This window comes from Terrapene carolina, unplaced genomic scaffold, assembly GCF_002925995.2.
Source record: "Terrapene carolina triunguis isolate 2854851 unplaced genomic scaffold, T_m_triunguis-2.0 Scaffold789, whole genome shotgun sequence".
NCBI classification, from domain to species: domain Eukaryota; kingdom Metazoa; phylum Chordata; order Testudines; family Emydidae; genus Terrapene; species Terrapene triunguis.
This window is the reverse complement of record NW_020665140.1, coordinates 2,349,123-2,373,870: the sequence shown is the minus strand read 5'-3', so window position 1 is coordinate 2,373,870 and position 24,748 is coordinate 2,349,123. Positions and strand designations below refer to the sequence as shown.

The window sequence follows — 24,748 nt, the reverse complement described above, 5'->3', positions numbered from 1 at the left end:
GCTCAAAATCAAAATGAGACATTAAGTTTTGGGTCGAACGAAACATTTTGCTCAACCAAAAATCTTTTTTTTTTTTTATTAGCCAAAAAATTTATATTAGGTCAAACCAAAGCAAACCAAATAAATCAGTTACTCGCACAACTCTTAGATGTATCAAGATCTGGAACTTCTCCATAATACTAACTTCTTCTGGATGATGCTGATGAATCATTTTATTATGTAGGCATTCAGAGACAGCCTTAAATAAAATCAGTTCGCATCTCTCTATTTCCCTTTGTGGAAATATTGGTGTGGTGTAGTGATTCAAAATATGACATTTGACCCTGGTGAAAACCTTACTAAACATCAAAACTGCAGCCTTACCAAATAGTCTGCTTCCTGATTTGCTTTGCTTTCACTGTAGGATGGGGAAGAGAGGTCAATTTTCTGTTTCTTAGCCATGGCTTAAAGGGAGAGCTCTTTTGCTTCATGTGGCTGTATGTAATTGTGCTTTTACCAAGACCTTCTTGCCAACTCACGCATGAGAATGTGCCTGCTGCTTAAAACAGGAAAGACTACTTCAGCTTCTTACTCAGTTCCATGTGGGTTGGCCTGAAACTTTCTCTTATAGGTTCCTGACAAATTTCAGCTTGACCCTAGAAGATACAAAACTTGAACTTGGAAGATTCTCTGAAGTATTGGGGAAGGAAATCATTGAGATAATGCTTTAAATCCTTTTTTCCTTTGCAGGTAACAACAGTGACAAAGTTAGTATCAACAGCACTGGAGTTGAATTACGGTGGCTTTTGTTGTTGAAATAACCAGCATGTCTGATTATTGTGTGCAAAATTAATATTTTGTAAAGCAACTTAATGTTTTCAAATAACCACATTTTAATGGAGTAAATTGTTTTGGTTTACACTGAACATGGTGTGATTTTGCTTTTCATCATATTAAATATTGCAGCATTTCTTTGTCACAAAATATTTGTGTTCATGCGTGTACTGATGAGATTTTTTTTAATGCTATTACTGTATACCTAACGATATAGGTAATATAACTTGCTGCTGTAGTGGGAGTTAACTACATTTTAGAGAAGTGTTTGGTTTGGGGGTTGAAGGGCATCACACTGTTAAATCAGCATGATATATAGAATACACATAAATAAATATAATATAAAATCTGTTGATCTATTCGATTCCATGTGTTTAAATTAACTAATGATTTTATTCTGATTTTAAAAATGACATTTCTTCCTCACCACTGACCTGCCTTCAAATAAATACAGAACGCTAGCCTGAGCTAATTGCTGAATTGCCTATCTAGATATCTCTTTCTTTGGCTCTGGCACCATCTTGTGCCTCCCTGAGTAATTACCATAAAGATCCTCAAACTCTAAAAAGGGAAGGCGTCTCATCTGTAGCAAAGAAAATGAGGGGGAAAACCTAGCAGAACATTTTTTTCATGATTTAGCTTTTAACAAACATGTAAGGCTACTTAGCTGCCTGTGTTCTTTATTAATGTGCATTTCGTTAGCATGTATTTTAGTTTCTCTGTGTTTCCATTTTGCAGTTAAATTCACACCTTTTTATATATAAGCTTTCATTTTCCAGTTTAATTCTTTCTAACAACTTTCTCTTGTTGCATCACTTCATTTTGTCTGCATTACTTACCCGTACTCCGTCATCCTGGAAATTCCATTGTCTCTTTTGTTACTATACCCCTCTCTTCAGTAACCTTGATGAGGTGTAAGTACATCACTAATATAATTTGTTTTTTTATTAAATGTTGTCTTATATTAATGCCTCTCACATCATTCTATACTTGCTGCTGTAACTTAGCTGCTGACTAATGAATTTGTTTAATAGGCCTGCCTCTTATTTTTTTGGACAAGTTAGTGACAAATATCCTTCTTATCCAATATTTTGCGGCTTTTTTAATGTGAAACAAATTAAGTAGTACAGTAACTCCTCACTTAACGTTGTAGTTATGTTCCTGAAAAATGCGACTTTAAGTGAAACGATGTTAAGCGAATCCAATTTCCCCATAAGAATTAATGTAAATGGGGGAGAGAAGGGGTTAGGTTCCAGGGAAATTTTTTTTTGCCAGACAAAAGGCATTATATACATTTTAAACAAGCAATTTTAATACAGGTATAAGTTTTAAACAATTTTAAAGAAACAATTTAATACTACAATCATCACTGCTGATTATGAAGCTTGGTTGAGGTGGTGGAGTCAGAGAGTGGAAGAGGATGGATTGTCTGGCTGCTCCTCCTGCTGTTCTTGCAAGCACAGGCACTGACTTTGCTGGGGGGCAGGGGGCTCAACCCTTGGCCCCTTCCCCCAAGCCCCCACCCTTGACCCGCCTTTTCTCCTCTCCCACCTCCTCCCCCTTTACTTCACACACTGCGTCCTCGCGCCTCCCCCCTCCCTTCTGAACGCTGAAAGCCAGCTGATTGCCGCAGGGAGGGGGGAGGCGTGCCGAGTCCTCGCTCCTCCCTCCTGCCTCCAAAATGCCGCAAGCTGATTGCCCCAGGCTGGAGGCAGGGGAGGGAGGGAGGAGGCATGCCGAGTCATTGCTCCTCCCCCCTCCCTCCTGCCCGTGGCAGTCAGCTGGCTTGCAGCGTTGGGGAGGGAGGGGGAGCCTGCGTGCCGAGTCCTCGCTCTTCCACCCCTCCCTCCTGCCTCCTAAACGCCACAAGCCAGCTGATTGCTGCGGGGGGAAGGCGCTGATCCGTGGGGTCTGCCGGCGGGCGGGAGGCGCTGGGGGGGGGGGTAGGGAGGCTGCCAGCTGTGGAGAAAGCAGGCAACCAAACAACGTAAGAGTGGAGCATTGCACAACTGTAAATGAGTATGTTCCCTAATTGATCAGCAACGAAACAACGTTAACTGGGACGACTTTAAGTGAGAAGTTACTGTACATTGATACAAACAGAAGTATTTTTTCACTTTTGCAGTTTTGCCATGCCATATCTAAGGAGTTAATTTGGCATTATACATCTCCTATACAGTATGTAAAAACAAAAATAAACTGTTACTATTAAAATGGATGCTTATAGTATCAGTCCCCTTTGGTACTTTCCAAAATGGTGAACATCACCATGTATTTGCCACAGTTCCTGAAAGTATAGTTTTAAAAACTCCATATCCCTCGGAGACTGATAGCTCAAGGATTGGTAATAGCATATGGAACATTATGGGGGAACTTTCAAAGGTACAAAAGAGAGAGTCCCTGTAATTCCATTGACTTTTAATGGGAGTCAGGCACTTAACTGCCCTTTGTGCCTTTGAAAAACTCCATCTACACCTTTAGGGTTTCCACTTCCAAGCCAGCCCTGATAGATAATGCAAGACATTTCTATAACAGATGGCTGTTGGTTGATGTATGTAAAATAAATCCGTCTTTAGAAGTCATATCCCCATAGAGTGCAACGCTCCACTGTGTAGACAAACCCTTAATATACTTTCTACGGGACAGCAATCCACATCTCAACAGCCACCATTACAATTGGCAGCTTAGTTGATAAATTCAGTTGGGAGGCGTGGAATTTCTTATCTTTTCATCCTTGTAGCTGTAGCACTAAATGTTCCCGAACAAAGCTGAGGTACACCTAACAGACAGTGTGCTCTACCTCTGGGAGCAAAGAGAGGAATTCATTCTCCAGGCCTGTTTAGCCCATTACACTTCACCAGCATTACATATACTATTTTTCAGAGATGGCGTTATAAAAAATAAGCCACATTTTGATTACTTTTTTTCCTTACCTGTGGATATATATGGCATTAGTTGCAGATGCTCATACAAAAAATCATGGACATTGCACAGAACCAATTTTTTGTAGCAGGATATCATTGTCACTAGTGGTTGGCTTCATTGCACTTTATCACTTGACTTACCCATATCTTTCACTTCACTTTTCTTATTACTTTTACTTATTTTTCTTTTCCTCTCTCCTTCCTGTTCACACTGGAAAACTGTTACTTCTGTTGGCTTATTCCTTCAATTATAAGGAAAAACCCACCTAAACGGTAAATGTTTAAAAATGTATATAACATGATATTAACACTGATTTGTGCTGTTAGATATACTTTGATAGTGACTGTAGAAAATATTTTAAATGTTTCATGGTAAATCTGACTTAAATTACTAAATTCATGGAATTGTTTTGCAAGCAATAGACTTGAATCTGTGTTTCTATCTCTGAGCTCATGTCACTTTGTATGTAGTAACATTTACAAAAGCACATCTGCACCCAAATGCAGAAGCTCTTTTTACAAACCTTGGTAGTGCATGATGAGGTCTTAAATGACATTGTGACAATGACAAAATTTAAGATTTCCTGATGAAATTTCACATTTTCCCCCTTATAACTATTCTTTGTTGAAATAGTCCACCAAGGAAGCACATTGTGGATACCTATACAGAGTTTTACCACACACCCACTCATAGAGATGCCAGCAAAAAACGATTGATTGAAGATACTGAAGACTGGCACCCAAGGACAGGAACTACCCAATCGCGTTCTTTTCGGATCCTTGCCCAAATCACCGGCACTGAACACAGTGAGTAATTGTTTGGTGTTGCAGCATTAGATAAGGTTAAGTAGCTGTAACGGACTTGCACCCTCTGTCCTGGTAGAACTTGCTATAAGGTGCTGAAACAATAACTAATAAAGTTCTCCAATCCAATTTGTAACATTTCTTCCCTTGGATCGTCAATTTAGTAATCAGTTACCCTGTTTTTTGTGTGAACCCTCCACACAGCAAAAGAGAGAGGGAATTCTGGACAGGTGTAATGCCTGAAACTTTTTTTGACCTGACTAAATTCCAAGCTGACAGGGTCCTTTTTTAAAACAACTACCATATTCCCCCTAAATCAGCTTGCCAGAAAAATGTCCCTCCTGCCCTTCCTCCTCCACCACCACCAAATGTGGAAATTTCCACTCAAAATCACACTGGCTTGTGAGGCCCAGAGTGGGGCGGTATTCCATCGTAGAGCACAAATGGGTCTAAATTTTGATACATTATGATGCTTCAGGGCTAGAAATGAGTTTTTCTTTCTGTTGAAAATAAGAGTTTCCAGCAGAACAGTACATCATTTGCTTCTGCCTCACAAGAGCTAAAGATATCAAATCTTAAAATCATAACATAATATGGAATAATAGGGAAATTGTAATTTAAGTCATTCTAAAGTGATTAGTGAACATTATTCTCTCCCTATAATTTCTCTATGTTTAGATTTATATTACTAAGGGCCAGATCTGTAAAGATATTTAGATGCCTAAAGATGATGCCGGGTACCTACAGGGGTTTCTGGAATCTAATGGGAGTTAGGCACTTTTGGAAATCCCACTAGACACCTGTCTGCATCTTTAGACAGCTGAATATTTTTAAAAATCTGGCCCTATGGCTTTACATGTTGAAGTAAATGGAAAAAATAATAGCAATACCTTTTTTGAAAAATTATAAAATACTTTGTCTTTGGCATGTACAAAATACATGATCGTGTGATGCAAAGATTTTATTGGCACTGTTTTTGAGGAAGATCAACCTTAATTCAATTGTTTCAAAGTAACCATTTAGAAATATAAAAATTCTTATTTCATTGCAGTGAAAGAACCAGAAACTGAGACTACAAAGAAAACAAAGTAAGTTGATTTGTTGTTTAACTGAGATCTGTATTTTGAGTATTCGATATTTTGCATGGCTTATTTTTAACTGATAATGTAATATTGCAGTTTGGTGCATTGGTGTAAAGTTCTAGAAACTTTTACATGTTGTTCTGTGTTGTGTTATATATGTATTAGTAAATGAATCAGCATGTAAAATCAATATTTTTGGGTGCTGTGATTGGCTTTTATTTAGGAGCTTAATACAAGACTCTGAAAATTTAAGGTTTGTACAGGAGTTGGAACTTTTCAGTGAATGTAACAGTTTGTTCTCTGTCTGGTGGTAGCTTGTAAACAGATGAATGTAATGTTTTGTCTTGAATCTAGCCGTGCATTTTTGGCTTGTAATAGATTAGATTAACTTTTTCTAAGATTTGAACAGATAGCTATTTTGTTGCTCTTGAAGAATTATGCTATTCAAAATGATGCTATTCAAAGTGGTGCTAAAGGCCCAGTCCAATACCTGATTCAGCGGGGGTCTTTGTATTGACTTGATTTGGCATTGGATCAGGCCTTGAAAGACAGATGAGAAAGTATATAGGCCTGTCAGTAGTGCATGGAGATGGCATGTTTTCAGTTCGTGTGAATTGAATTGTAAGACAAACCTCTTTCCTTTCTTACGTTTCTTCTATCACTTCTTTCCACAGGGAAAAGATTCCCATCCAGATCTTAGGCCCAAAATATACAAAATTACGTGACTGGCACCATGACGTCTCAGCACGTGTCCTTAATGTCCAGTGATTTACCCAAGTTGCAAAAACAAAGCACAAACCTTTTCTTCCTTTTTCTCTTTTCCAAATGCTTTGCGCAAAAAAAAGTATTTTATTAGCCTTCTTATGAGAGAAACTCTAGCTTTTTCTATACTTTTCTAACAATTTCCTACTGATGTGTAAAGAATAAGATGAAATTAGTTTGTGTTAACAAACTTACATAATCAATACAAAGTGACTTAGGTGACTGTCTTCAAGTGGGTAGAGGAGGTGCAATTGAGGTTCTTTCTTGACAAGGAGGATTCATTTGTGTTGCTGAGTTTGAGTTCTTGTAGGTTGTTAGAAAGATGAGCAAAAGAGCAGTATACAGTATGCTTGACAAAAGAGGCCTGTAAACACTGAAACTCTTGTACTTTCCAGGATAATTGTATTTAAACTCAATAGAAGCTCAGCAGAAATATTTTAGAGTGGGTTGTAAATGTTTTAAAATGGTAGAGGGAGAAGTCAAATGGCTGCCCCGCCAAAAGGAGTTTTGCTGCTATTGCAAATCTTAGTGCAGTACAAGTACTGAGCCTGTTAAACAGGTGTCCTGTCCACACCATGGAAAGACTATACAAAAAAGGAATGCAGTGTTGCTGTGTATATGTAAGAGCTTCAGCGTTCAACATCAAATGAGAATAAGATGAAGTCCTAGACAGTGATGATTATTTATTGTAAGGTGAAACTCTTAGGGTTTTTTGTGTTTTATAGAAGCTTATTATCCTGTAATATAATGTATTATAGTAGAGACACTCATTAACTTAAACTTTTTGAAGCTTGAAGAGTATTTTAATAAAAGCTGCTTTTAACTTAGTTTTGTCTGGTTTTTCTTTGAGGCCTTTTGACTCTATATGTAGAACTCATACAGAAGTGCTGTATCTCTAGTATTATAATCTTACTGACGCAAGAGACGAGACAATAAAACCAAATCGAGCTGTGCAAGAGCCACCAACATTTGTACAATAAATGCATGGGATTTTTCCCAAATCTCCTTTTAAACATTTTCTATCACATCTTTTTGATTTGTAAGGGATACTGCATCAAGCGACGAAGTGACTGATCTTTTTTGCTGTCCCAAATAGAAGTATGTGACACGAGCCTAGAACATCTTCATTTAAATAAACTAATTGTCAGCTTTTAACACCTATTGAAGTACAGAAAGTCCAAACCTAAAAGGTTAATCTTGGAGCAAAATGAATTACTTAGAAGTTATATAGCACTTTGTTTAAATTTTGAGTATATCAACTAGGGTTTTCTAATCAAAATAGTCCTTCCTTTGAACAATTATTATTGCAGAGAGGTTACATCCTAAAAACATTCTAATATTCTGAAGTTTGCTTTTCCTCTTCAAAAGCATTATTTTGCTGTACTAAACATTCCGGCAGCTCAGCAATTCTATAGCTCACTGTGTTTGTCATCTTATCTTTAGGGAGAGTCAAACAGAAAATGGAGACCCCAGGTAACTGCTAAGTTGTCTTAACACTAACAGTCACTTGTGTGGAAACATAAGAGTGCACAATATAAGGAATGATATCAAAGTAAAAATAAAACTACAGAAGCATTCTCATCCAGTACATGATAGCATAAAAATAGTTACGTCCAATAATGGTTTGATTTGTTTTACATTAAAACCACATAATGACCTTTAAGGAAAATAATTCACTATAACAGTTTCACTGCGGACAAAAATCTGTCAATTGGAAATGAACTGCCTTGGCAGTTCAATCAAATTATAATTTCTCTTCTGTTTCAAGTACCTGTTTGTGTGTCACATTTAAATAATGTGCTTAGTTTTAGTAAAATGCACATACAGCACACTTTAATTATTGATTTGAACTAGAACGTGTATGTTCAGACATTGGAATTGTAAGCATCGTATTAAAAGTTGTTTAGCCAGTTTAAATAATTTTTTATGCATGGCAGGGAGGGAAAGTTATTACAGATTGTATTCAACACAGTGAAAAATAAGTGTGATAAGATGACTGCTTCTGGCCACTTTTGTAATGCATTCTTTATGAGTGAATATATTGTTTGACCTTAAAGTATGTATTATTTTGAAATGTTCATATAAAATGAGACTATTTTCCTGTAGATATTTAATTTGCCATTTTATGTATCTTGTTAGCATTTAGCTCTTAATAGAATGAGTTATTTCAATAAGAAATGGAAAAAATGATTTTGCAATAATCTAAAACATAGATTTGTTTAGAGTGAGTGAAAATAAATATACAAAGTGCACAAGTCTAAAAAATATCCTCATGGTGTGTCCAGTGATAAGTATATCCAGATTCAAGAAGAATTCCCCAAAGCATAAGAATTTCCCAGAAAACTAGATTTACAAATCACTGGCCACCTGGAAATATGTTATGGTATGCCACTGTATAAATATTTGGATGACACTTCATTAAAGCAAGTTACTTTAGCAAAAATGTGTTCAGGGCTGTTACATTTCTAGATAAGCAAAAATGCTGCATATTTTTTCAAAATTAGAACCCTATGGTATGTCCCTCTGGTGGCTGTTCTTATATTATTAGTTTTAAGAGTCTATTCTCTTTTTTTATTTGAAAAAAAATTAAGGAAATCCAGGAACAAAAAATAAAAAGTACTGATTTTACCTAGGTTGGCTTAGAAAATAAAGAGTTGAATGGTGTATTTCATCACATAACTTTTTCAGACTTTCTACATTAGAATTACAACTATGCAAACTACCAATCCATCTCTCAAAAAGACTTCTAATGTTTTTCTGAAAACCATCTGTTGTTTTCCTTCCTGCCTCCATTTTGTCTGTTCCACCTTCACTAGCCAGCAAAGTCTCACTCCTATTTTCACATTCTCCCACTATCTGTTCAAAAGTGTTGCCATAGTTAGTCAACAATAGGAACAAGGGAGCCAGAAGAGCTCATCTTAATTAAAAGTAAGCACCTAATTGCTCAGTGGATGAACAGGTTAGTCAGAACTTGTGCGCTGTCCCTGTGATCAGTTTGCTTTCCATTGATCTTGAATAGCAGAAGTCCACAGTCTACTCATCTAAATGCTCTGTAGCAATGTTTTCAGTGTATTTACTCTTCTCTCTACCGTCATTGTGCGGCTATGCCAGAAAAAGGGAAGGAGACACTGAATAGGCTGCAACTTTATTCCTAAATGTCTGGGAATGCCTGGTAGGTAAAACTGTACAGTGCAGATAGTTCCGTAGTCCTTTACATATATCCAGAGATTTGCTGTCAGCCACCCCGCTGCTTGGACCTCACCACGTACATCCCACCTCAGGTTTAACGGGAGTCATGGGAGGGGGCTTGATTCCCTGCCATAACAGTCAGAGGAGTAGGAGCCCCTAACCACCCCTGTTTCCACCCCTATAAAGAATACCTTATTAAATCCTTTCCCAGTCCATTTTACCTGATCACCATATCTGTTCCCTATGGAGTACCTTCACTGGGAATCCGCCCCACACTTACATAATGAGTTGCAACACCATAGCCTAACCCCCTCCCCCCCCCCCCCCCCCCCGCTCCCCAAGCCTCCAGCTTGCCTTGGGGAAGGTGAAAAAAGCTACTTCACCTTGGCCAATTTGGGGGTGAGGGGAAAATTCCTCACTAGCTGCGCCTCTTCTCTCTCTCTCCCCCCCCCCACCCTAATTTCAGCAGGTGGGAGAGTGTTCAGCCTAGTCCAGGTGGAAAAGAGGGCCTCTACTGTACAGATGTGGACATAAATAGTCCGCTTCTCTTCAGGTCACCTGAGGGGTCGGGTGAGAATGAGTCAGCATCCGCATGCTGTCCGGGTATGGAGCTGCCTCCATGTAGTAACTCTCTGGCTTTCTAGTCCTTAAAGGGACAACACCTTCTCTGACAAACCAAAGGTCATTCTCTCATCAAATGTATCTGAAGATATTTTGCTCACAGACTTGAATGTCATGATACATTTTCCATGCCCAGATGTATCATGACATTCCCCCCCCCCCCACCACACATTTGACATGGTACTTTCATCATTTCTTAATTAAAAAAAAAATTGAAATAAGTAAAAACTGTTGGGAGAAACATTAAACTGCTTTTATTTTAAAATGTGAATAATGCACCTTAATGCACACTCTGATTCCAAGTGTACATTTAACCTTCAAAAAGACAGACTAGCTTTCAGTCGGAGGTCCATATGATGATCTGGATTTAGCTAACTGCTTGATTCAAATTAGGCCTCAGAATGCATTTTGTTCCTGTGATATGGGAAAATACTTAGTGTCCTGATTTATTTTTTTTAATAAAAGAACTGACTGCATCTATTGTGGAGGTAGGCCTAAAATTAACAGGCCTGGGCAATGAGGATGTAATCAAAGAAGAGTGAAGAATTTCAAGAGTTGTGAATAAACTTCAGATAAATGTCCAAGCTTTTTAAACTTTCTCTAAAGCAAACTTCCAAATATTTTGAGTTTCATCCATCCCTGTATGTAGCTAGGTAGATGAAAATGTGTTTTCTTTTGGAGAGAGTAACAGTGATCATGGAAAGTTTTACCTAAAGTAGAATACACAAATTACACTTAAATATTTCCATGGAAGCATTCAATGATTTTGTTGGGTTACAGCTTGTCATTTAGTAATAAAGTAATTTTCCCATTTTCAAGTATATTCTGGATGTCTTGAATGCTGAGGAACACAATTTTGGACATTAATGAAATACTGAGTGAACCCTGGTGCATGTTTTTCAGTGTTATTTTTATAAATGTAATATATTCAAACCATCAATCGCTCCTTGTACCACTGTTTTTTGTTGGTCTTCTATTTGCTTGAAATCTAAAGTTAAAATAGAACTTTATTATCGTGCTACTCCCAAATCATTAAATATTTTGAGTTGGTTACTGTTCGGCTTGTTAGTGATATTGCGCAGGTTTGTGTAGAGATTTTTAGATTAGCAAATCCCTAGCCATAGTGAAATAGTGATCCCACTTTTGGTCAATTCTAAATTTTCACACATGTATTCCAACACCGTCCATGTGATTTTTTTTTTTATCATTATCTGTAAAGCATGTCTGCAGATATACCTAATGGAATAGAAGCCCAGAATTCCTCTTTAGATCTAAATAAACATTCAGTAGCTACTCAGACCATCGAGATGACACCTGCATCAGAACCTCCATCAACACCGTTGCCGGCTATGAGGTCTGCTTCTCTGTCATTGCAAAGTCAGTTAAATACACTGATATCACCTAAGACTGGAAACCTGTTAAGATATTTAAATTTGCATGATACTAAAAATAAAGAATGCATTCTCACGTAGGTAGCTTTACTTGCTCAAAATCTATGGAAGACAAATGTGGTGTTGTACGTTAACACGCTCACCTTGTAACTCCTACTTACTGTTTGTCACAAAATGACATTGCCGTTAGAAATATGATGTGCATTTCTCTTCAAACAAAAGACCTTTGTTGCATTAAATGTTACATTTGCAGTTACTTCAGTCATGTCTGGGCAGGTGGCATAATATGGAGAAAATGTTAAGAATTATACTTCAAGATTCAACCCCACTCTGCTCAATTCCTGTAGCACACAAAGTAAACGGCAGAGTGACAACATAAAGCAAACGACGTACCCTACTAGTTTTCTAGAATGAAGAAATCACAATGAAAGGGTATAAAACACTAAAATGAAGCCCAAATTAGAACTTCTGAGAATCTCATTTTTAGTATTTACTGTTTTTTTTCCATCAAGCTATGCAGAGTGACATTAAATATATATGTCTCATCTCTGTAAATATAATTGGCCATTTACTGATTTTACAAGCAACAATATATGTTTCAGTCTTCACCAAAGTCAAGAAAAGTCACACAAAAATTGTGCCTCATCTCAGCTCTGACTTTCACTTTAACCCTGATTCCCATTCAAGATACTGTTCACATTTTAATGTATGTTTATTATGCCACCTAAATGTAGATTAAACATCTTTTTTGTGTTGATTTGATTTTGTTACCTTGAATGAAATGCAAACTGTTCACCAGACCAGAATCTACTTCAGACAGTTCACCGTTAGCCAAGTCTTCACCTGTCAGTGTTCCCTCTCCCAGACTTCCTGGACATGTCTCAAGTTCACCCCATGGGAGGTAAATGATTCTCCGGTGGTACTCTTCCTAATTATAACAGGAAAATCTATACTAGCCATGTTTCTCTATTTTGGGGTGGATTTGACTGTCACCCATTTAAACTGAACATAACCAGTTTTCTGAGCATGGCAGGAGGAGAGGAAAGAGGAGCAGAAAAATATTGATCAGGCCCATGAACGCTTGACGGATACTAGTTAGCATAAGAAATAACATATTATGTAGTAAAACAATTCAGAAAGATCAACTTTGTCAGTGGGTGACCCTTCCCATGACCTGCTATAATTGATAACAATGAAGTGTTAATGTACAGGTTGAGAGTTAATTCAAATGTATTTCCCACTGAGGCAAAACCATATTAAATATATTGAAAAAATATGGTGTGCTTTTAAAGAAATGTTGTACTATGTGATGATGAAATGAGAGATGGCAAACTTCCAGTCACTGACCTTGGATACATTAATTGGCACTATTTAGACCATGTTTTCTTGGCAGACTGTAGACTCTTTTTTGGAGGTCATCTGTAGGTTTAGAAAGAGAAAATAAAAATTTTTTAAATGTTGTTCCTTAATGTGAATCAGCTACACTGATGTACTGAATTTCATAAGCTAATAGTGTGGGTGTGTGGCTCTGTGTCTGGAAGAGAAAACAAACACCAAACAAGGCCTGTCATTTTTTTGTATCTTATCCTAAATTTATTCAATTGGATTATTTTAGTTATCTGTACGGTATGGACAGATTGATGCAAAAGATAATCAAAAGGATAAAAATGGACCCTGTTCTTGGACAGTTCCACAGTTCCCTTAGCCTTAAGTATAACTACTCTTGACCCAGAGCCTCTATAGACTTTCTGTTGCAAGTGGTAGGGAACTAATTACAGAGGGCTCTTGCCTTTGGAGCCTGATTATTCTCATGGTCTTCTTCCAAAGCCTAAACTTTAGGTCATCAATTATAACCTCATACAGGCCTTAGAGCTTTAGATTTCAATAGGGAATGTGGTCTCTGTTCTTCCGCTTTGTTATTTTGAAAGTTGTGGCTTTTGTCGGTTGGTTGGTTGGTTGTTACAGTGTGCCTGGGAGTTGATGGTTACGTTTACCTCTAAAACAAACTAATATGAAATATTTCTGGATGAATCTTATAAGACTTTTGAATTGTAATAACTTCTGTCTTAGGAAGCTCATCTCATGGAATCTGTTGGTCTCACGATAACACAGGAGATTTCACCTCCCTGAGTTTAAAAAAGAAACAAAAACCCAAACACCCCATTAACTGACTTGCTGATGCCATCATTTTCACAATCTGTTTATAAGGGTTAGCAGCCATAAAACATGTTTTTTTTATTACTTGTGCTTCTGTCTCTAATATGTCCATTTAACTGCTGTTCCTGTACCATATGTGCCATGATGTTGTAGTCAAATGTTTTACTGAAATCAGTGGTTTTTGTTGGTTGTTCACTACCGTAACCTGGGCAAGACACTTAAGTTATCTGCTTCAGTTTAGCCACATGTAAAATAGGTGTCACGCCTATGCATGGGACTTATTGGTTCATTAACCGCTTTCGTGTTCTTGAGTGAAAGAGTATATTATGGTCATTGTTGTGGAAATTATGCTCAATTTGTTTAATTCTTGTTTTGCCATAATATTGGCTCTGTGTTAAAATATGAAGGATACTGAGTGCAAACATCCTGAGATTCCTGCACACCTTCTTTGGCATGACAGCTTTTCTGACATGAATGGAAATTTGTTGTTATTCATCCCCCTAAGCATATAGACTGCAGTTAGATCACACTAATAGCTGGCCAGTGTCCTAATGGCGGAAGCACTCGTCGTAAGTGCAGTATGATTAAGATGTGTACTTTGGTCTGTTGTTACCCTTTTCCATCTTTTAGAGAGGAAGGAATATCCAGTGGCTAGGATAATAACGTAAGGAGTTGGGAGACCTAGGTTCAATTTCCTGTTCTGCCACAGACTTCCTCTGTGATCTTGGGTGAGTTACTTAGTCTGTCTGGGTACATTTACACTAGAATAGAAAGCCCAAGGCACAGACGTGGCTGGCTCAGGTCAGCTGACTCGGGTTTGTGGGGCTAAAAATCGCTGTGTAGACCCGCATAGAGTCCCAGAGCCCAGGCTCCAGCCCAAGCCCAAATGTCCACACAGCCATTTTACAGCCCCACTTGATTCAGGCCAGCAATAGGTGTTTAAATGCAGTGTAAACATACCCATGCTGTCTCCGTTCCTCATTTGTTAAAATAGGGATCATTGCACCTGTCTGTCTCACGGGGGTGCTATGATGATATTTAAAAGATAATGAAGCTCTGAGACTTCACTGACTCAAAGCACTATAGAAGCACTATTTTTATTTTGAAATAAATACAATGCACCATTTTGTATTAATACCTTGATCCAAGCATAGAACTACCATTGTCAAAGATTTCACGTGAGCAGCATTTTTGTGGTTTTTATGTTTTTTGTGGCAGCCATTGATTAAAGAAATAGGTTCTTTGTGTTCTCTGCTGTGACTCAAGGCTCTTGAAGGGAGGATGCTGCTGCCCTTTATTTATATTATTTATTTACCTAGTGCCTCTCCTAAATGATGAATCTTAAGCTTCCACTATTATCCCCTACATATCTTTATGCCTTCATAGTGGACATAGCTTCAATACAAATTTATCAAAATTTACCAAAAAATAAAGGAAATAAACAGAAAAACATGCCAGTTGTTAAATGGTAATAACAGGCTTTGTTTCACTCCCTGACATTTACCACCTCAGGCTCTAGCAGATGGCTAAGGGGAACCAAATTCCAAAGGTAGGACTCCCTCAAATGAGAACCCTCTGCCTGGCACTAGTCTTACCCTAGGAGCTGACAACGCATGTAACTCAGCCAATTTCTACCAGTTCCAAAGCAGACTCTCTAAAACCAGTTACCGCATCAATCAGGGCTTTAGAGATAATTACTGACACTATGAATTTGACCTAGAAGTGATGAGGAAGCCAGGACAGAGATTTGAGCATAGACCTGTGTTCTGAGAGCCCACCCCACTCAGCTACGTTCTGCACCAAATGAAGCTTCTGGCTGGTCTTCAAGTATGCTGAGTCGAGTCCATTACATTGATTTTTACCTGGGGAAGCTATGGGTGTTACTCTCTTGAGGTCAGTATTGGAGCAGGTTTGCAGCTTCCAGGCCTGCTGTAGTAGATGTTACCATCCCTAGCAGCTGTCAGAGAATCCAGGAACAATGATTGATCTAATTACACCTTTAAGCTGAGAGCTATTCTGACAAAAGGTGAGCATACACCCTGAATAATGGACAAAGATAGTATTGCCTCACCCCACACCTGTAGAAGTTTCCTCCTACCGAGAAGCCAATATGAAGAGTTGAGTTTCAGCCAGTTTCCCCTCCATCCACATGTACCTGCCAAGTTTAAGGAGATAAGACCAGAAGATCAGCCCACCAATCAAATAAACTCCCTTTCCTTGATATCTTATAGGCTGTCTGTAAACCATAGTGACCCACAGGGACCACATAAGGAAGTTGCTGTTTAGGTATGTGAATAGTTGTCAAGAGCAGATGGTGACAGCATTCCCTTTAGGCCACAGACATGGGGACTCAGTCACTAAGTGGTAATCTCAGTTTAGTTGGACCATTGAGGTTCCTCTTCACTGTGGAAGTGGGAGCTGGTTAGAACAGCTGCAGCAGCATAGGACTAAAACGGTCTAAAACGCTTCCTCAAGCGGGGCAGCGTAGGACCAGGGCAGGCATGCAGGGAGCCTGCCCTGGCCCCGGTGCGCGCCGCTGCCACCCCGGAGCCACTTTAGGTAAGTGGCGCAGCGCTGGAGCCCAAACCCTGCCTGCACCCCACCCCCCCAACCCCCTGCCCCGAGCCCCTCGTACACCCTGCACCCTTGTGCACCTCAACCTCCTGCCCTGAGCCCCCTCCCGCACCCCGTCCCCCTTGCCCTGAGCCCCCTCGTACACCCTGCACCTGAGCCCCCTGCCCTGAGCCCCCTCCTGCACTCCACACCACTCCTGCACCCGAGCCCCCTCCCGCACCCCAACCCCCTGCCCCGGCCCTGCATATAGTTTCCCTACCCAGATGAAAGTTTGCCCACCCCGATTTAGTGCATATGGCAGGGTGCCCCTTTAGCACTTCTATAAGATCAAAATAAATAAACTTTGCTTTTACCATTATTTGTGGTATACTGACACACCCATACATTTTTTAAAATCGTAGTATAACTACCCTTTCAAATGGATGTTTTTATTTTGAAAGATTTAGGTAAAGTAGTGAAAGAATTGTTAGTGTGTGTGTGTCTCTCTCTCTCCCCCTGGTCAAGCCAAAATGTCCATCAAACTGTTTTCATAGGTTGGACCGTCTCCAAACATGTAGCAAGATGAGTTTAGGGGTAGCTTTCATGTTCATTTCTGGCACATACTAAGACGGCTTTATCTTAAGATAGTGTAGATAAAACTGTCCTTCCCTCTTGTTAAGTTTTTAGCGTTCTTTCTTGTAAAGCAGGGTAATCCTTGTTTCAATGTCTCCCCTGACGTAAGTGAGGTCAGAAGAGGAGGATGATTATGGTAAGTGTTAACAGTAATGACATTTAGAAGCATTTATATTTTGATTCAGTGTTTCAGTTCGAGTAGCGCTCTGAGACCCTGGCTAGGATCTTCATCCTGTTATGATGAGTATTGTACAAGCAGAGAGATGGCCATTGCCCCTAAGCACAGGCACATCTGGAACATAATACTGAAGACACAATGCAGTGGCTCACTTGCACTCTTATTTATTAATTTTTCCTTCTGATGCCACAGCAACTTATTTGAAATAACACATTTAGTAAGTGCTTACTAAAATAAGGGGAAACAAATATCCATCCCCACCTAATTGTTACTGCACTAGGTTCATCTGGAAGAAATTCCAGTATAGATAACATCTGAAATGGTGGACTCGGATATGCTTCTGGGCCCCCAATGTTTTGTGCATATTGCAAAACAGACAGTTTGGTACAAGAATAGCAGTATCTGCTCCAGAAAGGTAGAGGGGTGAGGTGCATTTGCTTACCCACGGGTTAAGCTTGTAGTGCGGGCAAGTGTTGTGAATGTAGGGAAGGGAAAGTAATTTAGCTGATGCTTGTGTATGGTTCCTATTCTTATAGGGGGGGTCATGAGCATGCATTCTGAGGAGACTAGAATATGCCAGGGTGAAATCGGATCTTAGTCTTTAAGCACTGAATTCACTCACAAGTCTGGAAAAAAATCCTTCTTATGCCAAAGAAAGTACGTCTTTGTTGGTATGGTAAATTCATGTATTACCTCACACTTACAAGGACAAGTAATCCAGAACACCTAGACAGTTCCTAACCTGAGCAGTTTTGTTTTGTGTGTGTGTGTGTGCACGCGGGGGTTTGTAGTAGTAAAGACATTTGAAAATAATTGGCTACTAATGGTGTTCTATGAACCGAGCTCATTGTTTTCATTAACTTTTTCATAGTCAACCTGTGGAACTCCTTGCCTGAGGAGGTTCTAAAGGCTAAGACTATAACAGGGTTTAAAAGAGAACTGGATAAATTCATGGAGGTTAAGTCCATTAAAGGCTATTAGCCAGGATGGGTAAGGAATGGTGTCCCTAGCCTCTGTTTGTCAGAGGGTGGAGATGGACGGCAGGAGAGATATCACTTGATCATTACCTGTTAGGTTCACTCCCTCTGGGGCACCTGGCATTGGCCACTGTCGGTAGACAGGATACTGGGCTGGATGGACCTTTGGTCTGACCCAGTATGGCCATTCTTATGTTCTTAAGCGGTGAAAGGCTGTTGTCTCAAACACTCTTTAAGTAGCATACATCTTAAATTGATCTCCAAAAAAGCCCTATTTTCAAAACCATGACCATCTGAAATTGAATAATTGCTATGAAAGCCATCATATATTTAGCAATGCAGAAAAAGGCTATCCAAGGGTCAATAGACTTAATCTCATCACTTATGTCCTGCATTTATTGTCACTGAGCTAGCGTAGATCTTCATTTTCCTGGTGGTCTAGCTCTTTCCTTGGCTGAAATCAGTCCCTTATGTCATCCACTTCTGAACCCAAGAAAAGGAGAGAGTTTGATCGCCGTTACAGCTTATGAAGAAGCTGGAACTTATTACTGAATGAAAGCCAGCCTTACTGCCTGTTTGGCAGATTTCACAATGTAAAGTAAAATGATTGTAATTGTCGTTTCATTCCTGTAATTAAAGAGCAAATTAGTCATGAGGCAATATACCAAACTGCTGTATCTTGTTTGGTCTGTTGTTTATTTCCTCATATAAAATGGTCGTATTAAAATGTGGGCATTCCTTACGCTTCCTAATGTTTAAATGTTTATAACTAATTTAGAAATTACTTTTATGGATTTACCCATTCACTCCTTCAAGGATCACTCATTCAATAGTTTCCCAGGCAACTTTAACCTCCAGAAAAAATAGGTGTCCCAGATATCTTGAAATAGACAGACATAATATGAAGCAGGTCAGTGGCAACAAGAGTCTTTAGGTTGTTCAGTTACATCTCTGAAAAGTTACCATGTGTCTGACGAAGTGGGTATTCACCCACGAAAGCTTATGCTCCAATACGTCTGTTAGTCTATAAGGTGCCACGGGACTCTTTGTCGCTTTTTAACATGTCTTAATAGTGTCACAAATGTGTCTTTGGGTGGATTTAAAAAAAAGTAGTTTGGTTGCTTTAAAAAAAAAAAAACTTTTGAGGCTGGTGTGTTGTCAGTGTGAATGTTCCCATTAAAATGAGGGAAAATACATAACCCCAAAGTAATGTGTGCAAAGTGGTTAATTTGGAATGTTAGTCTTTACTTTTCAAATGGTATAAGAAATACTTTGAATGAGGTATTCTTCTTATATCACAAATTTGCATATTATCCTTTAATATATGGTTTTAAATATGAATAGTCAAATCTTGAAGTGCTCTTGCTGATTAAAAGGCAGCCAATAGTATATTCTGAAATAAGTGTAATCTTCAGGTTTTTATTGCAAAAGCGTCAGCTAGTGTTAAAGTAATTCCCTTTTCTAGCCACCAACAAAGCAAAAAGAATATAAAGTAACTGTTCTACAAGAAATGAGGGTGTAAATCCAAACATGACTGAAAAATTCCCCAAAGGAGAACAAGCTCATGTGATATCAAAGTATTTCTCTGCATTTAGGGTCTCGTACAGAGCCCAGTGAAATCAATGGGACTGTAGGAACTGAATTCAAGGGCAGCTCCAGAAAATAATTGGAAAGGGCAAAATCCCTGTGTTTGTCATTAGGGCTGGTTCAAAAAAAAAAAAAACGCTGAAGGGGGACTGCGCAAATATCATTTTCTATATTTTTAGTTTAGCCATTTCCTGGGTTGAAAAATGAGGGGAAAATTGTATGAAGTGCTCACCCACCTGCCAAAACCTGAAATTTGATCAAAATTTCTAAATTTACAGAACTTCGTGTAAATGGGGTGGAGGGCGGTGGGAGGCTTCTGATTGCCAAAGATTGAATACAAACAAAATACTAGCAGACGTGTGTATATTTTACTGTTAACTTACCATAGTTCCTTTAGTATGTAACCAAAGTAATGATTTTCCTTGGAGGCTATACATTGTGATACTGTGGGGATTTTTTATGTTTATTTTCTCTGCTTAGTGTGCTACTTACATCTCTGCTTTCTTTTGCCTTAGAAAACTCTTGTTTGACAATCCTTTGGAAGCCTTACCTAAGTGTGCACCTCATCCACCTGCTGTTGTTCAGGTTTTAAGTGTCAGTAGTCAAGTAGCCACAGTGTCTAAAGTGGCGTCTACTTACACTAGGTAGTGTTTCTTATGTCACACATTCTGTTTCAAGTAGATCAGAAATTGCTGGAATCGTGATTTTAAAAAAAAAATTTACGTACTTGGCTTTCATTGTTAAATGAGGCTATTTATAAGCAGTCAAAGTTAAACCTTGAAAAAAGCTACTGCCCTGAGGAATCCGTTTGTGGCTGCTCCTATTTTTCTTGCTGCATTTTTTGTTAATCTGGAAGATAATACAATAGAAGAGTCCCTATGCCTTGCTGCCTTTTACCAGTAGCATCTTGTCACAAATAAAACCCCTGTTAGAAATAGATAGCAACTATTGTTTATCTTTTTATTAAATAAAGAATTCCAGTTGCAATGCTTCTGCATATCTGGTCTCATAATAACTACTTCTTGTTAAATTAATGTCAACTAGGAAAATAACTCAATCTGCAGAGTTGAGGCCTCCAGGTCCAGCAAGCTTGATAACAAATGAAGCCGGTAAAGAAAGTTCTCTATCTGATAAGCACACAGTAGCTACACAGACCTCTGAGCCACCCTTGCTCACAGTTGCACCAGCGGAGCCACCTTGTGCAGTCCAACGCGTGGAATCCATACCTTCGGTGCCTCCTATTCCTGACAGGTACACAAATTTGGCCATCTTAAAATTGGAATACAAATAATATAAAATAATGTGGTTTCATCTCATTTTACGGCGTGATGCTGTAAAATGTGCATTGCCATATTATCCACTAACATGGAGTTCTTGGAGCAAAATACAGCAAAATGCTGTTTTGGATTGTGTGATGAAGTGCCATAAAGGAATTAGTCCCTTACCAAAATGATATGTTGACCTAGCAGTGAAATGCTTTTCTCCTGAAAAATGCAGTGAAGGGGAAAATTGGGGGAAGTTGGTTTTTGTTTTTGTTTTTTGTTTGTTTGTTTTTAAATAGCAGTGATTCAGTTCAATTTTTAAATAGATTTGCAGCAAGGAAACTTTGTAAGGCTTACTGCTATTAGTCAGTAACAGTAACCCTATACTTGACTTTGTTTTCTGGAAGGCAAGTGTTTTATTTTGTCATATTCATTTGGATTTCATGATCCTTGCTATTGTTGCCTAAAATATGCTAGATGTGTATATAATGTTTTTCCCCTCTCGATATTTTTTTGGGCAGGCATTATATATTTGTGCCTTCTTTTGAAACAAGTCCTTTTTGCTAAAATATTAAGCTCTCAGTCTAGATCATCTTTAAGTCATACAAGGTAAAATTTATGGTGTGCACACAGCAGACAGTTAGGTGAAAGCGTGACAATAGCTCCATTTAAATCAAAGCTGCACTGCAAAATGCTGTTGTCATTCATGTGTTTGGTTTAGTTATTTCTGAAACCGATTGAAAAATGGAAAAACAAGTGTGTGGAAATTTTTTAAGTTTTAGTTTTCCAGGGTTCTAAATGGACCTTTTAACGTTTTTTTTTTCCCCCCAAAAAATATTTCAGTATATTTATCTTTGGGTTGGTTTTGGTTTTTTTGTCTCCCCCCCCCTTTTTCTTTTTATTCTCCTCTCTCCTGGGGACAGTGATTGGGGGGGGGGGGGGGGGGGGGGAAGAAAAAGGGAAGACAGAGGGACGGGGAGAGGGGAATAGAAGGAAAACCTGAAAACATTGATTTTTTTTTTTTTTGAAAAATCAGTTTTTGTGATGTGCACTAGTTACTTGTACCTTTAATGTCTTTTTTTTTTAATGATTTTGGTATAATATTATACTGATTCTGATTTTAAGGCGATCAGCAGAATAACTTTCAAACTCATTTTGATGCTCTCATGAAGAACTAGACAGAGAATCCAAGACCCTGATCCTACAACATGCTCTGTGTGAGAGGACCCCTGCACCCAGACTGAGTTAATTGTAGGATAAGGGCCCATGGTTGTGAATTGTTGTACTGAATTAGATTTTTTTAATTGAAAGCTGTATTGATCATTTAAGAGTCTTGTGCCTAAGAAAAATCCGTTTTTCCATATTCATGTTTAAGGGTCAACAGAGTAGTCTTTCCACCAACTTATGTGTTGAAATGGCACCTTCATGATGGCACAGTTTTCAGTGATTACTTCAAGCTGCTTCTACTATTTCTTGGTTGAGATCTTTTTCCTTTCTCTGTTTTCTCCCCTTTTCGATGAAAGCTTCTACACTAGAAAAGCGCGGCCTGAAAATCCATTGGAAGATCTGCCAAAGTTTTCTCCCATCCCTGTTCCTTCTCCTTCCAGGCAGAGCTTAAAAGTTATAAGCAGTGCCGCCGCTGCCGTGTCTGCTGCTGTTGCTGTACGGGCCAGGTAGAAATCAGCTGTAAAACGGAGCCTTTTTAATTTTTATCCATCAGTTTCAAAAAGCTCATGCTCACACAGGAGTGAACTGGGAGAGATGTAAAATCAGAAACGGTTAACTTTCACCTTAGCAGCATGTGCATGGGGTTAGAATAGAATAGGCTCTTATGTTTTACTCCCAGCTCTGCTATTGGCAAAGTCTGGGGCAATAACTTTAACTTTTCTGAGTCTCATGATGCCCATTTTCTATCTGGATAAATTAATACCCCCTTGCCTTGCATGGTGGTTGAAGATTAATTGATATTTATCAATAGCTTTTAGATCCTTAGATGCCATCGGCTATACTGGGACATTTTATGACTATCTAAACATTTATTATGTTTTTAGTTATTAAATGATTTTGCAGACACTGAAGTGGTTTCTCAATAAGTTTCTCAAGGGAGGGAGTGATCACTTTCCAGTTATAATTCTTGTCACACTCTTATGGAAACTGTTGGGAAGCTCAGATCTCACATGTTATTTTAGTAGTTCCTGTCAGTTTTCATCTTTGTGTGGATAGCTAGTGTATTTACCAAGTCTTTCTAAATGCTTGCTAGACTCTCCGATCCTAACGTCTACCGTTCGCTCTTGGATGCCCTTCTCATCACCCCTATCACTAAACCTCCTCCTCTACAAAGTGTCAGGTCCTCAAGGAAATCAACAAGTGCTTTGGAGTTGCAAAAGAGAGAGAGGTATTGTATGAGAGTGATGCTCTTTTGTCACTGAAGGCTAATAAGACATGAGTTTCTGTATTGGTGTCTTTTTCTGTTGACTGCATCTTCTAAGTGATCTGTCTGATATGCTCTCCTGCATGATATCACCGGTCCAGTATACTACTGATTCCACCTCTTTGCGGAACTAATCTGCACTTTGGTGGTCCTAACGTAGTTAATGTCCCATTAATTGAGCAAAAATTTCTTACCTACAGTTGTGTGACTTTGAGGTACACAGTACAGGTTGTAATGCACAGTCAGTTTTATGGAGGCATGACCACTCCGGTTTAATTTATTGGAGAAGAAACAAAAAAACGATTACTTGGGATTTCTAATATGAGTGAGATATTTGCAACAGTTTCATGAGCAAGAAAGCCACATGTTAAGCTATTGGAACAAAGAACTTCTATTTCTCAAAGGTTGACTTTTCATATATAAAAACAAATAACTGGCATGTTGTACAGCAAATAAATATTTGTAAACATAATTGCCATTTATACCCTTTGTTCAAGTGCTGGTGAGGTTAGATGTACCAGGACTTTTTGTTCCTGTTTCCCAACTGCAACTATGTTAGAATCAGCTTCCTTGGAAGCTACTGTTATCTAATGGACTTCCTCCTCAAAGCCACAAATCTGTATTGGTTTTTAAATGGCAATGGTTCGTTAATTATGTTCAGCAAACACATAACAGGGGAACTTCCAGATGGGTAACACTGCACTTACCTGCACTGTTTCTCTTGGATAGAGAACTTTAAGGAGACAGAGCCCAATTTTTAGGTGCAGTTCAGCTCCACTTGTAGCAAAAAATGGGGGGGCGAGGCAAAGGTACATTTTTCTCTGGTATTCTGGGGCTGCTGGCATCACTTTGGACCTCAGCAAAAGTTAAATCAGCCTGTTTTGGGGGAAGTTGCCAAATAAATAAATTGTAGGCATGTGAGGAAAACTATCCTCAAACCATTTATTTTCAGTTTCATATTTTGCTGCGTCGACTTTTAAACAGAAACGAAGAAAATAATTTTTGTTAGGGCAGGCTTAAGTTCATATAGTAAATTGTTAAGAACCAGCTGTCTTTTTTTCTGTGTGACATCCTGTAGAGGTTAGTCTTCTATGTGCAGCAAAAGGAAAAGCCCTTTAGAAGTTTTGAAAGCTTTTATAATACTCTTGGCACATCTGAATCCATTGGTTGAAGTTCTGAAATCAATCGTATTGCTATTGACTTTAGTAGAGCCAGGATTTCATCCATGTCTTTATTCCCTGCATCATTAATGGAGTTGGAAGTTATGGTGCTTATAATTTAATTCACTGACTTCAGTAAAACTGAACCCACTTGGTGTTTTTTCCTTGTTGCCAGGGCCGGCTCTGGCTTTTTGGCCGCCCCAAGCAAAAAACAAAAACAAAAA

General features: G+C 38.7%; 1 protein-coding gene across 2 annotated transcripts in view; it reads left to right on the top strand.

Moving 5' to 3' along the window:
• Window positions 1-24,748, top strand: part of PDLIM5 (PDZ and LIM domain 5) — a 180,204-nt gene that overhangs the window by 97,037 nt on the left and 58,419 nt on the right. Inside the window, exons 5-13 of one of the 2 annotated variants that reach the window (XM_026660499.2) lie at window positions 4,372-4,544; window positions 5,593-5,629; window positions 7,829-7,858; window positions 11,415-11,549; window positions 12,386-12,487; window positions 20,187-20,315; window positions 20,716-20,922; window positions 22,457-22,606; window positions 23,194-23,328. In XM_026660499.2, the coding sequence (XP_026516284.1) occupies window positions 4,372-4,544; window positions 5,593-5,629; window positions 7,829-7,858; window positions 11,415-11,549; window positions 12,386-12,487; window positions 20,187-20,315; window positions 20,716-20,922; window positions 22,457-22,606; window positions 23,194-23,328 (1,098 nt within the window). The remainder of the gene's footprint in view (window positions 1-4,371; window positions 4,545-5,592; window positions 5,630-7,828; window positions 7,859-11,414; window positions 11,550-12,385; window positions 12,488-20,186; window positions 20,316-20,715; window positions 20,923-22,456; window positions 22,607-23,193; window positions 23,329-24,748) is intronic. The other variant, XM_026660498.2, reaches the window with a different exon arrangement.